Source organism: Saccostrea cucullata, unplaced genomic scaffold, assembly GCF_032062105.1.
Source record: "Saccostrea cucullata isolate Sc308-1 unplaced genomic scaffold, CSIRO_AGI_Scuc_v1 ctg451, whole genome shotgun sequence".
Classification (NCBI taxonomy): Eukaryota; Metazoa; Mollusca; class Bivalvia; order Ostreida; family Ostreidae; genus Saccostrea; species Saccostrea cuccullata.
In genome coordinates this window covers 155,614-171,433 of record NW_026930321.1, presented here as the reverse complement: position 1 = coordinate 171,433, position 15,820 = coordinate 155,614, and the positions used below count along the sequence as shown (strand labels likewise).

General features: G+C 32.4%; 1 protein-coding gene and 1 non-coding gene across 2 annotated transcripts; both read right to left on the bottom strand.

Annotated features, from left to right (window-relative positions):
- Nucleotides 1–9,993: 9,993 nt before the first annotated feature.
- On the bottom strand, nt 9,994–10,075 carry Trnal-aag (transfer RNA leucine (anticodon AAG)). The gene has a single exon. It is a non-coding gene; the product is annotated as a tRNA-Leu (tRNA).
- Nucleotides 10,076–11,620: 1,545 nt separating this feature from the next.
- LOC134283720 (uncharacterized) lies at nt 11,621–14,384 on the bottom strand. The gene is made up of 3 exons (XM_062766195.1): nt 14,297–14,384; nt 12,439–12,676; nt 11,621–11,938 (listed from the first exon to the last, which is right to left on the bottom strand). The coding sequence occupies exons 2-3, from the start codon at nt 12,671–12,673 to the stop codon at nt 11,691–11,693; spliced, it is 483 nt and encodes a 160-aa protein (XP_062622179.1). The 5' UTR covers nt 12,674–12,676; nt 14,297–14,384; the 3' UTR covers nt 11,621–11,690.
- Between the last annotated feature and the right edge of the window lie 1,436 nt (nt 14,385–15,820).

Here is a 15,820-nt window from a genome sequence, read left to right as displayed (position 1 = left end):
AACAACAAATCAGCAATTATTTTCTATATACAGTGCAATAAAGCAAAAATCTTAGGATTGCTGATTGAAAGGAAAGAAAGGAAAAGAAAGAGAGAGAGAGGAGAGAAGCTGCTTATTAACAAATAAGGGGGGAAAACCTTGTCAGTATAAACATTTATTTGATCTGAGACACAGTTGTTAATTCTAAAATCGAGCAAAATTGTCAGAGCCTTCTCATTATAAAAAGCCAAATTTCCCATTCTTTATGAAATCTTCAAGTTTACAGTTTTTGGTAGCTATATACTTCAAAGTTGAAAGATGAGTTTTGATATCTATAAGTAGTCCATGAATTGATAATTTTTCATTAAGACACCCCTTTTTGTATATATAGGATTTGAGAATTAGAAATATCTGGTACAAATTCCTACAACTTGAATTAAGATCTAATCCCAAAATAAAAGAACAAGGATCCCTTGGAATAACCATATCCCTTGTCTGACAAAATTCAAAAAATAAATTGATGAGATCTTGAACACAGGGACATTCCCACAGTATATGATAAATTGTTTCTTCAGCTGAATTACAGAAATTACACATTTTACTATCTTTCATCCCAACTTTAAACAAAAATACATTAGTAGTTAAGATATGATGGTTAATTCTATATTGTAACCATTGTAGTTTTGTACTTTTAGTACTGATAAAAGGTAACTGAAAAATTGCTTTCCATTGTAACTTAGATAAAGTGAAATATCTTCCCCATTTTGATTTGCAAAAAGATGTGACATTTTCCTCTGTATTTAGTGTCATACATAGTTTTAGTACCTTTTTTGGATGAACAAAATAATCTTATGTAAAATGGTATAATTGGTCTAGAGTTATTTTTTTCTTTAACAATATCCTCATTTTTTAGACTGTTTGAAATAGAATTTTGTATACCAAAATATGTAAGAAAATTAGTTTTAATGTTAAACTTTTTCTGGAGATCTCGTAAACTCAAAAATGTCCCATTCTCATCAAGCAGATCATTGATATATATAATATTCTTATTATACCATTCAGTATAGAAAATGGGCTTTTTTCCAATTTTAATTTTATTATTCAACCAAATTGGTTGAGTTACAAATTCTTGCCATGTTTTTATCTTCATTTTATCTTGAATATCTCGAAAAGCAATAAATGTATCTTTCCAAAAAGGGTTTCTTAAATGGTGTAATATATCATTGATGTTATCTGATCCAGTTTTGAACATTTTGTCAAAGTTTACAGTTTCATTTAATAAAGTTTCCCATTTAGAATTTTGACTGTTCAGTAATCTTTTAATCCATGATGATTTCAGACCTTTGATATAGTTATTAATTTCAATCATTTTCAGGCCTCCATTTGGATAGTCTTGAGTAATTTGTTTTCTCTTCTTGTTCAATTCTTATTCGGATTTTATCCACCTTAGATTTCCACAGGAAATTAAACAAAATATTGTTCAAATCTTTTACAAATTTGCTTGATGGTGTTGGTAGCGAGATAAAAAGGTGGTTCATTTGTGAGATAAGTAGAGATTTTATCAGCGTAACCCTACCAATAGGAGTGGTATGCCTTTTGTTCCACTGATTAATAATACTTTTGATTTTTACCAGCTTTTTGTCATAATTAAGTTTGGGAATATTAGTCAGGTCAACATCAAAATGAATGCCTAAAATTTTAAAGCTGGTTGTCCAATGAAAATTCATTTACATAATTTTTCATTTGAGTATTTCTTGCTACCTATCCAAACTAATTGTGTTTTTGATAGATTAATTTTTAGGCCAGAGAGTGCGTTAAAATGATTCAATTCCTCAATAGTGGCTCTCAGGGATTTTTCAGACCCATCTAGTATTACTGCAGTATCATCAGCATACTGAGACATTAAATATTCTATTTCATTTATCTTAATACCTTTTATATTTTTATTATTTTTTATTTTGAGAGCAAGAAACTCTGCACATAATAAAAACAAATACGGAGAAATTGGGTCACCTTGGCGACAGCCTCGGCTAGGTTTAAAAAAGTCGGAGAGGTATCCTGCTTGTGTAACAGATGATTCTATATTACTTTGAAAAGTAGATATCCAGGAATGAATGGATGGACCAAAATTGAAAAAATCTAGACATTTATGTATAAATTTCCAAGACACTGTGTCAAATGCTTTCTCAAAATCTATCAACAGTAAAACACCTGGGATGTCATGTTCCTCTGTGTATTGCATTAAATCATATATTAATCTTGTATTCTCACCAATATATCTACCCGGTATAAAGCCTGTTTGATCTGAACTAATTATTGTATCGAGAACAGTTTTTATTCTTTGAGCAATACACAATATTTTATAAGCTACATTTAAAAGTGTTATTGGTCTCCAATTTTTCAAGAAAAAATTACTTCTATCCTCTTTTGGAATACAGGTGATAATACCTTGTTTCTGTGTTACCGAAAATTGACCGCTACTGTATCCAAAATTTAAGGACCTAACCACAAAATGTCCAATTTTGTTCCAAAAAACTTTATAAAATTCTGTAGTAAAGCCATCGCTGCCGGGGCTTTTATTATTTGACATATTCCTTAGAACAGATGTTGCTTCGGTGTAAGAGAGTTCCCCTTCTAATGAGACTCTTTGAATATCATTCAACTTTTTAATGTCTGTGTCTGATAAAATTTCATTTAAATCATAGTCTCTGCTTTCATCATTTGCCTTATAAAGATTCTTATAGAAACTTTCTATTTCTTTTAAAATTTCATTTTGATCCGTTATTTCTTCAGAGTTTCTTCATCTTTAATTAATTTAGGAATTATTTTATTTGTATAATGTCTGTTTTCTAAATTCTAAATTGAAAGTAGTTTGTAGGTTTCTCTCCTTCATCTGTCCATTTAGCTCTTGATCTCACTATGTTTCCCATTAATCTATGATTTCTTATATTCTCCAATTCTTTCTTTTTATCATTGATCAAGGTAATGTTTTGCTCATAGTTTTCTTCTAATTTATCAATATCAGCTATAATTTCTTTTTCTTTTTCATTATTCCTTTTTTTAATAAAACTAGAATAAGATATTGTTTTCCCTCTTATTTCCATTAGAAGAGTTTCAAGAAAAAGTTGATCATTAATTGTAAATTGTATTTCAGCATTAGACAATATATATTCTTTACTGTACACCGGTAAAGCATAATTTTCTTTTATCTGCATTATAGTCTTGTTAATGGTTTTAATATATTCAAAGTCATGCAACAATGAGTTATTAAACTTCCATAATCCTTTTCCATGAGTAAAATTACTCAGTTTTAGATTGAGGTATACAGGAGAATGATCAGACTTGTAGCTTGATAAAATGTCAGTCTCTTTTATCATATTCAACAATGAGTTTGATATCAGAAAAAAATCTAACCTTGCTTGTTTAAATGGATGAGGCTTGCGCCAAGTATATCTTTGTTTTTCTGGGTGAATTTCTCTGAATACATCTGACAAATTTTGGTCAGAAATAACTTCTAATAGCCTTTCTCTTGCTTTCGGATTATTAGTATGAAGATAGTTATGATAGTCCTTATCTGGGTTAATAACTAAATTAAAGTCCCCTACTAAAATAACATGATCATTGTTCATATTATCTATTGATTCTGAAACCATATTATAAAACCCAGGATCATCGTCATTTGGACCATAAATGGCAATAAGACTTGTACGTACATCCCCAAGGCTAATATCAAGTGCTAAAAAATTACCTGAGTTATCTTTCACATTGTTGTGAACTTTATATTCAAAATTATTATTTAAAAAAATTGCTATACCTCTGGACTGAGACGAGAAGGAACTAATTTCCATTCTTATGTCAATACGATATATCCTGGTGAGCTTGAGATAAAAAAAAGTACCACAGAATCTGACACATCTGTTTTTTCATATTTGGATATTTTGATGACTTTAAACTTTTCGATCGTCAACTTCCCTTTCTTATGCAGCAATATACCTTCATCATCTGCATACGGAGATTATATATCTCAGTTGATTTGATAAGCAAGAGCATGCTCTATGTATGAACAATTTTGAAAATAAGGTAAATTATTGACAAAAAAGTTGATGAAACAACAATTTCAGCAATCTCATTTCATTTCATCATCTCGTAAGTTCCATGGTCGATACATTGACTTTGTCAGCAAATTTAATTTACATTGAGTCAAATGCTGAAAGTTTTTCATACTATAAAATAATTGTTAGTCCATTAAATATTTATACACTGAATCGACGACGGATTTTCCCGTTATTTCCCGATCGTGACAAGGAGTACACGGCGGGTGTGACCGGTCGACAGGGATTGCTCACTTCTCAAGGGCACTGATCCCACCTGTGATGTTTTGGAAGTCCTGTTTGCTCTGCTCCTAATTTTTATTGATTTATGGACTTTTGATCTTGAATACAGTTCGTTATCTCCATATGTTTCATGCACTGGCCAATTTATCATTTTTAAAATATCCCACCTCAGATGTTTTGGAGGTCAGTATTTGCTCCGCTCCTATTTTGTTTTGTTTTATGGACTTTTGATCTTGAATACTGTTCGTTATCTCCGTATGTTTCATGGTTAATTATGTCCTGAAGATATACAGCAAGTTTTCATTTGGCGTTGAAAACCGGAAACCTAGGCCTGGTTCCAAGAATTTTTTTTTCATGAAATAGACGAATTAAATTTTGAAATATGATTGGAATAATACCACTATTATCTGCATATGATGTTACAACTTCTGACAACTTAAATCGATACTCAAGCTCTGAGTCCGATCAATTTTTTAACCGATGCAGGCTACTACAGCATCAGTTGATGTTCGAGGGAAATGAACAACCTCTTTTGAAGTCAGCATTTCGAAACTCTTATGGCAGTTACATGACTTTATCAGCAAATAACAGGTCGTATTTTGGCTGACTTGTTTCAGACCATTAACTAAATTTGACTTCGGAATGTTCCGTCTACTCGATCAATACAACGGGCTCATGTCGGGTGTGACTGGTCAACAGGGGATGCTTACTCCTCCCAGGCACCTGATCCCACCTCTGGAATTTCCGGGGTCTGTGTTTATGTATTGTTCACAGATTTGTATCGTTTGTAAATTTCATTAGATCGATCACTGTTTTCTTATCATTTTCCCATTAGAACATAATGAATGGTGTTTTACAGAGTTGCAATAAGAATTTTTTTAATTTTCTCTGACACGAAACTTTTCTTCTGAAAATTTTTTTTGAATAGAAACTATGCTTCACAAAATACAAACAGAGATAAATAAAAACAAAACAAAACAAAAAAAAAGAATATACAAAACAAAAAATGAACCCTACAAAAATATTTAATTTTACTGAACATACAGTATTAAAGATTTCGTCAACGAAACAGTGAGCATATATTCATTTTCTCTAGTACTTACAAGCCTTTTTAATCATTTTGATATTTAATATGTTGTTTCTATTTCCCATTAAACTACAATGTAGGTTCCGTGATTTTCTTGTCTTTCTTTCTAAGGAGGAAATTCTTCAACATCATATGTCAGTTTTAAACTTTCTCAACAAAGATACATAGCGGTTTCCAGGAAATGTTTTACCAAACCGCTTTCCTTACTCCTCTATAAAATATTAACAGTAATAAGTGAAGGAAAAACTTCAGGGGTACTGTATAAATATATGCAACAATATATTTGAGTTGAATAAGTCAGATGTAAAGACTTAAAATTTAAAGGAGCTTTTTAAAAAATTGGAAATCCCTTGATTTTACTATAATCGGTAACATCTAAATGTACAATTTTTAACACTTCCTATAACCATTTCCCACTGCAAATTAAATTCCAGACTATTTGACATTAAAAACAGCCGTTTTCCCCCAATAAAAATGGAACTCGTAGATTTACCAACCTGGCAAAATTATTTTGTTTAAACAATTTGTTTGTACAAACAAGTACTCTGAAGTTGATATTAAAAAATGCTTGATAATGATTGATAAGATCTGTGAAGTTTTTTTGAAATCAATCATTGGTCAATCTGTCGGAATCCCCATAGGTAAAATTTGCACCCAGTTGAAAACAGAGCTTTTTTACATTCATATGAAGCAGAAGTTATTCAAATAAGTCGTATAAATGAGTAGAAGAAACACTTGTTGTGGTCTTCAAATTATAGGGACTACGTATTAACAATTAACAATAGCTTTTTTTTATTCGTTTCTTAAAATAAGGATGGATATCTACTCTTTGAATTTTGTTTTTATAAAAGCAATGAAAACCGGTTGCAATTGTCTTTCCCGCAGAAAATATCGAGCCGAACTCGGCCTGTTCCACAACTCCATTTTTAGCTCACCTCAACGAAGTTGGGGGGAGCTTATGTGATACCCTTGGCGTCGGCGTCGGTGTCGGCGTCGGCGTCGGCGTCCCAGGTTAAGGTTAAGTTTTTTGGAGCAGTTTTCTTTTTAAGTACTTCTATGTCCTATATTGATTAGACATGCATGGAAGATGTTGCTAGTGTGTTTCATTGTACCAGTCAAAGTTTCAGATGCTGCAATTTCAGCAAAGGAATGACCAGGTTAATGTTTTTGGTGCAGGTTAACATTTTTGGTGCAGTTTTTGGTGTAGGTCTCATTTCCGAGTAACTATAAGCCCTATGTTGACCAAACTTACATGGATGATACATCTTAGGATGCATACTACCAGCCTTGCTTCGGATGCTGAATCTGACCTACATTTTCCGGTTGAGTGAACAGGTTAAAGTTTTTGGTGATGGTTTCATTTTGAAGATACTTTGAGCCCTATAATGACCAAACTTGCATGGATGGTACATCTTAGGATGTATTCTACTAAACTTGCTTCGGATGCTGAATCTGACCTACATTTTCCGATTGAGTGAACAGGTTAAAGTTTTTGGTGCAGGTTTCATTTCCAAGTTACTATGAGACATATAATGACCAAACTTACATGGATGGTACATCTTAGGATGCATACTACCAGCCTTGCTTCGGATGCTGAATCTGACCTACATTTTCCGGTTGAGTGAACAGGTTAAAGTTTTTGGTGAAGGTTTCATTTCAAAGATACGTTGAGCCCTATAATGACCAAACTTGCATGGATGGTACATCTTATGATGTAATCTACTAGACTTGCTTCGGATGCTGAATCTGACCTACATTTTCCGGTTGAGTGAACAGGTTAAAGTTTTTGGTGCAGGTTTCATTTCCAAGTTACTATGAGACATATAATGACCAAACTTGCATGGATGGTACATCTTAGGATGCATATTACAAGACCTGCTTCGGATGCTGAATCTGACCTACATTTTCCGGTTGAGTGAACAGGTTAAAATTTTGGGTGCTGGTTTCATTTCAAGGTACAGTACTATGAACCCTATAACAACTAAATTGCATGGATGGTACATCTTAGGATGCATACTACCAGACTTGCTTCGGATGCTGAATCTGACCTACATTTTCTGGACGAGTAAACAGGTTAAAGTTTATGGTGCAGGAATTATTTCCAAGTAGCTTTGAGCCCTATAATGACCAAACTTGCATGGATGGTACATCTAAGGGTGCGTTCTACTAGGCTGGCTTCGGATGCTGAATCTGACCTACATTTTCTGGATTAGTGGAAAGGTTAATTTTTTTTACAGGTTTCATTTGCAAGTAACTTTAAGCCCTATGTTGACCAAACTTGCATGGATGATACATCTTAGGATGCACACGAATGGACTTGCTTCAGATGCTGAATTCGACATACATTTTCCAGATAATAGACCTCGTAAAAGTTATGGGTACAAGTCTATCACCAAGAAACTATAAGGCTTATATAAACCAGTTGCACAAATGATGCATCAAGGAATGAAAACTCTCAATCTTGCTTCAGATGCTGGATTTTAATTACATTTTCATGAAGAAGAACTAGTTTTTAGTTTTTATATAGGTCTATTCCAAAGTATCAAATTTGCATAAATTTTGCATTTTTGGATGTACACTTTTTGTTGGTTAATTGTGTGACTTAATTTGCCTTACTTAAAGACAACACACGTTGAGGTGAGCTCTGTAATCTCTGATTACCTATGTTTAAAATCCATTTATACAAGTAGAGTTGTCTTTCTTTACTTAAATTTTGGGGTACCACAAATATCTAACCATGTACAGAACAAGTTTCAAATTTCAAGTTTTTATTTAAGACAAAGACCCCAACTGGGGTATATGGATACAAATAATACAAGTTTTTTTTTTTACATATAAACAAGAATGCATAAAAGAACGAACAGAATAAACTAATTCATTTATACAAGCAGAGTTATCTTTCTTTACTTATATTTTGGGGTACCGCAAAATCAACCACAGAGAAAAGAATATTATTATAAATATGCATAAAAGAAAACTAAAGTGTGAGATTAACTTAGGCACCTCACACAAGATTCTTTCAACTTTCTTTTCAAAAAAGCTTTTGTATTTCAAAGACAGTGGAGGTTATTCAGAATCAATCAATGCAGAGACTCTCTGATATGTCTCTGATCAATGGTAATAACATTACTTCTAGCAGCATTGTGTTTCCGAAGCACGTCACACTCACAGGCTAAATTAAATTAAAATTAAAGATATAGCAGTGCTTTTCAGTTTGTTTAAAGTTTTATATATATACATATATATATATATTCTATCATTTTGAATATATATATATAATTTTTATTCCATATTTCATATTTATATATACATACTTCTGAACATGTTTTAAGAGTGCGGTATGCTTTTACTGTAGAGAGACTTATAATATAGCAAATCTATGTACTGTCATCGTTTCAAGCCACGGTCCGGAGTCCTCATATATATAGCTCTATTCAGAATGGGAGAGAGTATGGTACGCAGGGACCGCATATAATGTTTAATCCTCATATAAGACAGCCCCGGCGTTCCATATAATAGGCTCAGTCGAAAACGATATACTTAAAAACGGCTTATAGAGACAAAAGGGTTGCATTATCGATACCAAGTAGTGCACATTAGACTACCAAAAATAGGGAAAAGGTGTGCCAACGCCAGATTTAAAAAAAAAATGAAAGGGGGGGGGGGGGGCAGCCCCCAAGTGCCTGTGGAGAAAAGACTTGTCAGAAGTTAAGTCATTAATTGGATTGATTGTTTTAATGAAGGAAGCGAAAAATTTAGAAATGATGTTTGTTCTTGCCCAGTAAAAGCAAGCTCTGGAAGAGATGTGTCCTAAAATAAAAAATTAAAAATAGAATTAAAATTAAAGATCGCCAACTTACAGTTAGAAAAAAAAGATGAATATCTTAACAATAATATAATTATCGAGGCACTCATACTTTATCCATATTGAATAAACGACGCCCCCAAGACAGAGTTCTTGGGTTTTGATGGTCACCATGCTCATTCTGGAAAAGGATATCCTAATACACATGTACCATTGCCGAGATTTAGCCATTTCTGACATAATTGACTGTTTTATTATTTAAAAAAAAAACAAAAAAAAACTTGCATGGTAAGAAATATAAGAGTCGGCAAAATCTTTCATCTTCTGTGACAGAACGCTAAACAGGATGTCACGTGACCGCCTAAATCACGTGAATCGCACATGGGCAAAACGGTTGCAGATGTGCGTAAATTGGACAGGACTAGTTTTAAAAATATTTCAACACTGAAACCCTATATCTTTTCTTTTATGGAAGTTACTCAATTAGTTTCGCAAAGTTTTTAATCAAACCTCGTATGTATTTTAGTTCAGACTGCTTGTGTGTCAAGTTATAATGAAATCAGGTTAAAATCGTAGGAGGAGTAGTGTTTTGAAACATTGCTTACAGACAGACGGACAGACAGCTAGCCGTCGTCAATCGATATTGACTGTTGCTACACTGAAGGGCATGAAAATACTGTTTCTTAATGAAATAAACGTTTCTCGACAAATCGGATTCAACTAAAAAATGCAGTATAATTTTGAACAATGTTCTATGGGATAATCTTCATTCTCTCAAGAAAAATGTATGGCAGCGGTGGGATTCGAACCCACGCCTCCGAAGAGACTGGTGCCTTAAACCAGCGCCTTAGACCGCTCGGCCACGCTACCACTTGGACATGGCCAATTGCCTGTGCTATCCAGGTGGTTCATTCTCAGCAGTGTGTTATATCTATGTACTGATCTGCGAATTACTACATTCTCGCATACTTATCTTTTACCCGAAGGCCAACATATTTATGCTGTTTTAACATGATAATAACCAATCACTGCACAATGATTAGTTGTCAGTAATTGTTTATAACAGGAATAGAAACTGTTCATCACACTGTGCACACGTTTTAGAATAATTGTTTTTTTTTAGAGAAACTTATAAAATGATGAACTTATCAAATATATTTATTCTGTAACTGTATCAAATGACAGAATGTAATACTCTGTTTTGTCTTGCTACAGGTGTTTGTACTAGGTTTGTACTACAGAAATCACATTCGTCAAGCAAATTGGAAATGACGTGCTCTGTAGGGTTCCATGTACACTTGGTTTTATCCGTAAGAAGATTCCGAGGTCCGACGCCTATGAAATTAAATGATTCAATTTCATATAATAAAACAAAAATGTGATTTTTAAAACCATTTATATAGGAACGGATTTTTAAAAAAAAAAAATTCTCTAGTAAACCCTTTGCCCGCTGTTTGTCCTTAGTCTTAACCTTGCCACTTTTTTCGTTCACATGATGTGTTGTCAATTTTAACTTCCTGGTTGCAGTTTTATTTTCGCTGACTTACCTTGTCAGTTAAGAATACAATAAGACATGTCATCAATTGTGTCGCCTTCTAGCTGCAATATGCATTTGTGTCCCCGTTAACAGGGAGTCTGGGTTATACTTTGCTACAAGTTTTATAAATTTATGATATAAACGAGCCATCAAAAAATAATGTATTTCTACAAATCATTTATGTCTAAGCTTATATTCAAACGAGGCTCAGTCCGATTCTGGATCTTTTAATAAATGGCCATTAATTTTTTAAGAGAAATCTAATAATGAAAAAAAATAGTTAAGGACACATTATACAAATATTGTTTTCTTTGGAGGAGACTTAATAACATGTCACAAGTTTAGAAAAGTGTATAATTCGTAGAATATTTTCTCAAAAGAACTGGAAAATGAAATAGACTTGGAAAATATTAGTAAATATTTCAATAAAATAAGTCTCCCCCAAAGAAAAAAAATGTTTGTATCATCTGACCTTAAGCCTAGAAGAGAAAAAAAAATATCTGCATCAATTTTACCCTGGTCCCAAGGCCTTCCTTAGCTCGGGAACCATACTACCTCAGTTTAGGAGTTATTTTCATTTTCCCTTCCCGACTTTCGTTTATCAAAGTTTTGTGACATATACAATGTAATATTAATTGACTACGATCAATGGTTAACTACTTATAATTCACATATTTTTAAAACTTTTCTGTATTTAATAATAACGTTAACCTTCCAAGGTTTTATGAAATGTTTCCTTGTTACAAATCCTTACACAAAAGTCGGATTTTTTTTTTTCAAAAGTTTTTTGATGAGGAACAATATCACAAAATCTTGTCAATGTAAATGTGTAAAATGTGTAATTTACGTAATGCAAATTAAGAAGAATGGAACATGAGTAATTGTTGTGTATTTATTATCTTCCACGACAAACCATACTAAGAAGGAATAAGGCACTTAAACCCGTCTTTAATTACTTTGACTTTCAATCCCAACAGTTAAACCCTTTCCAGCGCGCTTTCCTTTCCGGAAAATCCGGCAGATATTCAACAAATCGGGATCGTTATCCATGATACTGATCCTGCGCTCCTTGACGCGCGATGAACCGTCAACCTCAGCAAAAGGATTTATGTTTAGGGCATCTTCTCTTACTTTGAAGACGAAGTCAACATCAATTTTAGTTGGCGCTCTCGGAGGTGGTTTCTGTTTTAGCAAATCTTGTAAAAAAAAAAAAGAAAAGTGCATTTATCAAGATACGCAGGTATGAAGTAATGAGGGGGGGGGGGGGGGCGGCCACCTTTTTTTCTAAACATGTTTTAGGAAAGAAAATGTTTATTGAAAGATTGCCCCCACCCTGCCCCGCACTTCTTGTTGCAGTGTAGTGTCAAATTAGTTTTTTTTTCGAGTTTGAACGATTTTTTTTTTTTGCTTAATTTTTTTTAAGTTGATTTTTTTTTGTTTCTGGTTGCCCTCCCCCTCTCCCTAAAAGACAAATTAACGTCACTCCTATAATAACAAATTTGTGTAAGTTAAAAAGGCGTCTAAAAAGAATATTCCGAGGGTTGGGATAATTTCTACACACTGATAACGTATGTCGGCAACATCATTTACATATATCAGAAATAAAAGTGGTCAAAACAAACAAAAGACTTTCATTGAAAAAAGGAAGGAGGTGGGTGGGGTGGGGAGGCTTATACACAAAGAAAACAAAAATTACCACTGTATGCTGCAGTCATTCCGCTGAATGCTGGTGTGTATCTTTTTTCGTACAGACTGGCGATGGATATCTTAGCTTTTTCTTTATTTTGGGTGGTTTGGTTCGACGCCCCAGGAGATGGTTCTTTCCTGCGGTTAATTGCCAATAGGACTCCGTAGTTTGGATCCGAGCGTTCAGACTGACGACTAAGAGTCTTAGGAGGACGGTCTTTATTTTTACACATGGAAATACCCATTGCCTATTGAATTACAAATAAGATGCACTGCTTTGAATTGACATATGTTAATCCACGTGAACATACATGTATATATATTCATATTACTTAGATCTATGTTTTTACATATCTATACAATGTATGTTTTATCAAAATTAATGAATGCTTAAATTAACTTAATTTGACATACTGCACACATTTGTATAGAATTATTTGACAAATCCCAAGATTTATCTAATTATATATATGTGTAACCAAATTTTTTTAATCAAATAAAATTTATGTAGTTCAAGCACTTGTTAATATAAAATTTAATTACCGATAAATGCTTCAAGACTGATTTTGGTTTTCCTGATATTTGGTGTCAAAAACCAAGGCACACATAGGACAAAAATTGGTATTGCCTTAATTTACCCTTGTTGCCTTGAGAGTGAGTCAATGATGGTCATGTTTGCCAGCTGCCCTTTTTTAAATAATTGGGAAATTTTTATTATTTTCTTTTTTATCTAGAACAACATATCTATCGAAATTGATGTGTTACATGCGTTTTAAAATAAAAAGCACTGAAAAATGCAATAGGCTGTGGGAATTTTATCTAATGTTTTTTGGGGAAAAGTACTCTTTCAATTCACAGGTAATTGTGATATTTACAAAATATGACAAAGGCGTCGGAAGCGGGGGGGGGGGGGGGGCTACCCCCCCCCCCACTTTTTTGCAAAGACATATATTATTATATAGGCATTGAAAATTGGGGTTGACCTTTTTTGTTGGTTAAGCCCCCCCCCACTTTCAATTTCCTTCCGACGCCTTTGTATGAGCTTGAAGAGAAACAATTGTCTGTGGTGCTTGAAGTATATAAATTTCATATGAAGTAAAAATAGACCATATGCAGTTACACATTATATATAACTACATGTATATAGCTTGATTTGAAAAACATTCTGAATATAACAGGTTTCGTTTTGATTTCCCTCTTGATTTCGTTTCGTCAAAAGATTTTTTTCATCAATTATTCTTCTAAAACATATTTACAATGAATTCCATATAAAAAATCCAAAAATAAAGGCACACATAGAAAAAATTAATTAACGTTTTAATTATTCAAAAATTATACCGAAAAATGCAATAGGTAATTTTATAATTTTTTTGGGGAAAAGATTTAATACAGGTATTGAGGTTACTTTTGACATGATTTCAAATTTAATTCCATTAAAATGGTTTAATTTTTACATAGTTATTTTTATTAATCGTAAAGTACGGAAAAAAGTATCTAAAACAATTATGACGTCATAATGAATTCAGCACTGTAAAGACAGTTACAGCCTTTTGGGGAAATGTTTCGGTGTGAAAGTAGTAAAATAATGTAAAGAAACACACGATTAGTAATATTTTGAGATGACAGCTTAAATATATGGAAGAATTCACATTGAACCTTTGTGTGAAATACACACCTTTTTTCCGTATGCTGCACTTTGGCTCTCTGGTCGTCTATTTCTAGTTTGTTTCAGACCAGCGAGTTACAGATATGCAGCTAGTGCTAGACAAACCTGATTTTTTTTGCAGTATCTTTATTCTATTTGACAGTATTAATCAAAATTTGCCTTCTTACTATAATATTTTCTTTGTAAAAAAAAAAGTACTTACTTGAATTTACTTCCTTTATTTTCTTTGTGTTCTTTGAAATCTCAGCTAAAAATACCGTTTTATGTGACGTAGTGCAACATCACAATCGATTCCTTGGATGTGACGTCACAATAAGAAACAATTTTCTATTCAAAAACGTCGCTTGTTTCTCGCTTACATGTTGTCCTCAAAATTACAAGAATTTTGTAAAATAACTAAAAAAAATTCATACGTTCGATTTTTTTTTTTATCGTATTTTCATTTTTCATGGGAGGAAAATCCCAATTATATTATACATGTATGATATCATTTGTAGCTTTTCTGATATGAAGTAAACTCGAAAAAAAACCGCATCGAACATTTCCAATTTAGATAAAATAGAATAAAATTATCTTATCGATGGTAAAGGTAAACTTTTTAATAATATTTAGTATCGTACATATTGAAATCATTTTAGAAAACATAAAAAAGCAAAGAAAGAATTTATTTGATTTATAAGGCTTTTCAAAAATTGGATTTAAATTTTTTTGTTTAATTTGTTTGTTAAACATAATAAAATTATTTACAAAGTGTAGGCAAAAGAAATAGAAAATAATGTTTTCATCATATGTTAGATTTTTATGTGATCAATTTTATAAGTAAACAGATTATTGAATTTTCTACTCTTCCGTCAGGTTTAAAACATTAGTAATGTAAACTTGACAAAGAAAAAATGTGAAAATATTAACACTTATTTTGAACTTGTGAGTACGATTTCTAAATGTTCAGTTATATCTCTTGTCAGAGATATAACTTTCTTTCCCATTGCATTTGATTGTTACTTTCACACTGATTTAAAAATGATTTTATTCATTTCAAGTTTTTTAAATAAATGCTAACAAATAATTTTGGAATGCTCCTCCAATTTTTTGTGAAAACTTATTGAAAAATTAAACCCCCTAAATATCTGCTTTCTAATGCCACCACCGTTATGCAAATTATATCATGTATAAAATTATTTACAAAGTGTAGGCAAAAGAAATAGAAAATAATGTTTTCATCAGATGTTAGATGTGATCAAAGTAAATACTCACAGGTCTACATTAGGAAACTCTGACAAAGAAAAATGTGAGTATTATTCGTATTTTGAACTTGGAAAGTTATATCTCTTGTCAGAGATATAACTTTGTACCCCTTTATAGATTTAAAAATGATTTTATTCATTTCAAGTTTTTTAAATAAATCTATACATAATAATGCTCCCCCGTGAAAACAGAATACCCCTCTCCTTTCTAATGCCACCACCGTTATGCAAATTATATCATGTATCCTACTAGCTGCAGAACTGTAGCTCTCCGAAAAAAATATATTGACAGACCGCATTGACAGATCTTCATCTGTATTTTTCGGAGAGCTACAGTTCTGCAGCTAGTTGATTTGAAAATGTAGCGATAATAAAATGTACACGTTGACCATTTTTAGTCAATCCGCCGAGAGAGGTCAAACAAGCTGTTTTTTTTTTTTTAAATGACCTAATATAACATTTTCAATGAACTATCATTTTCA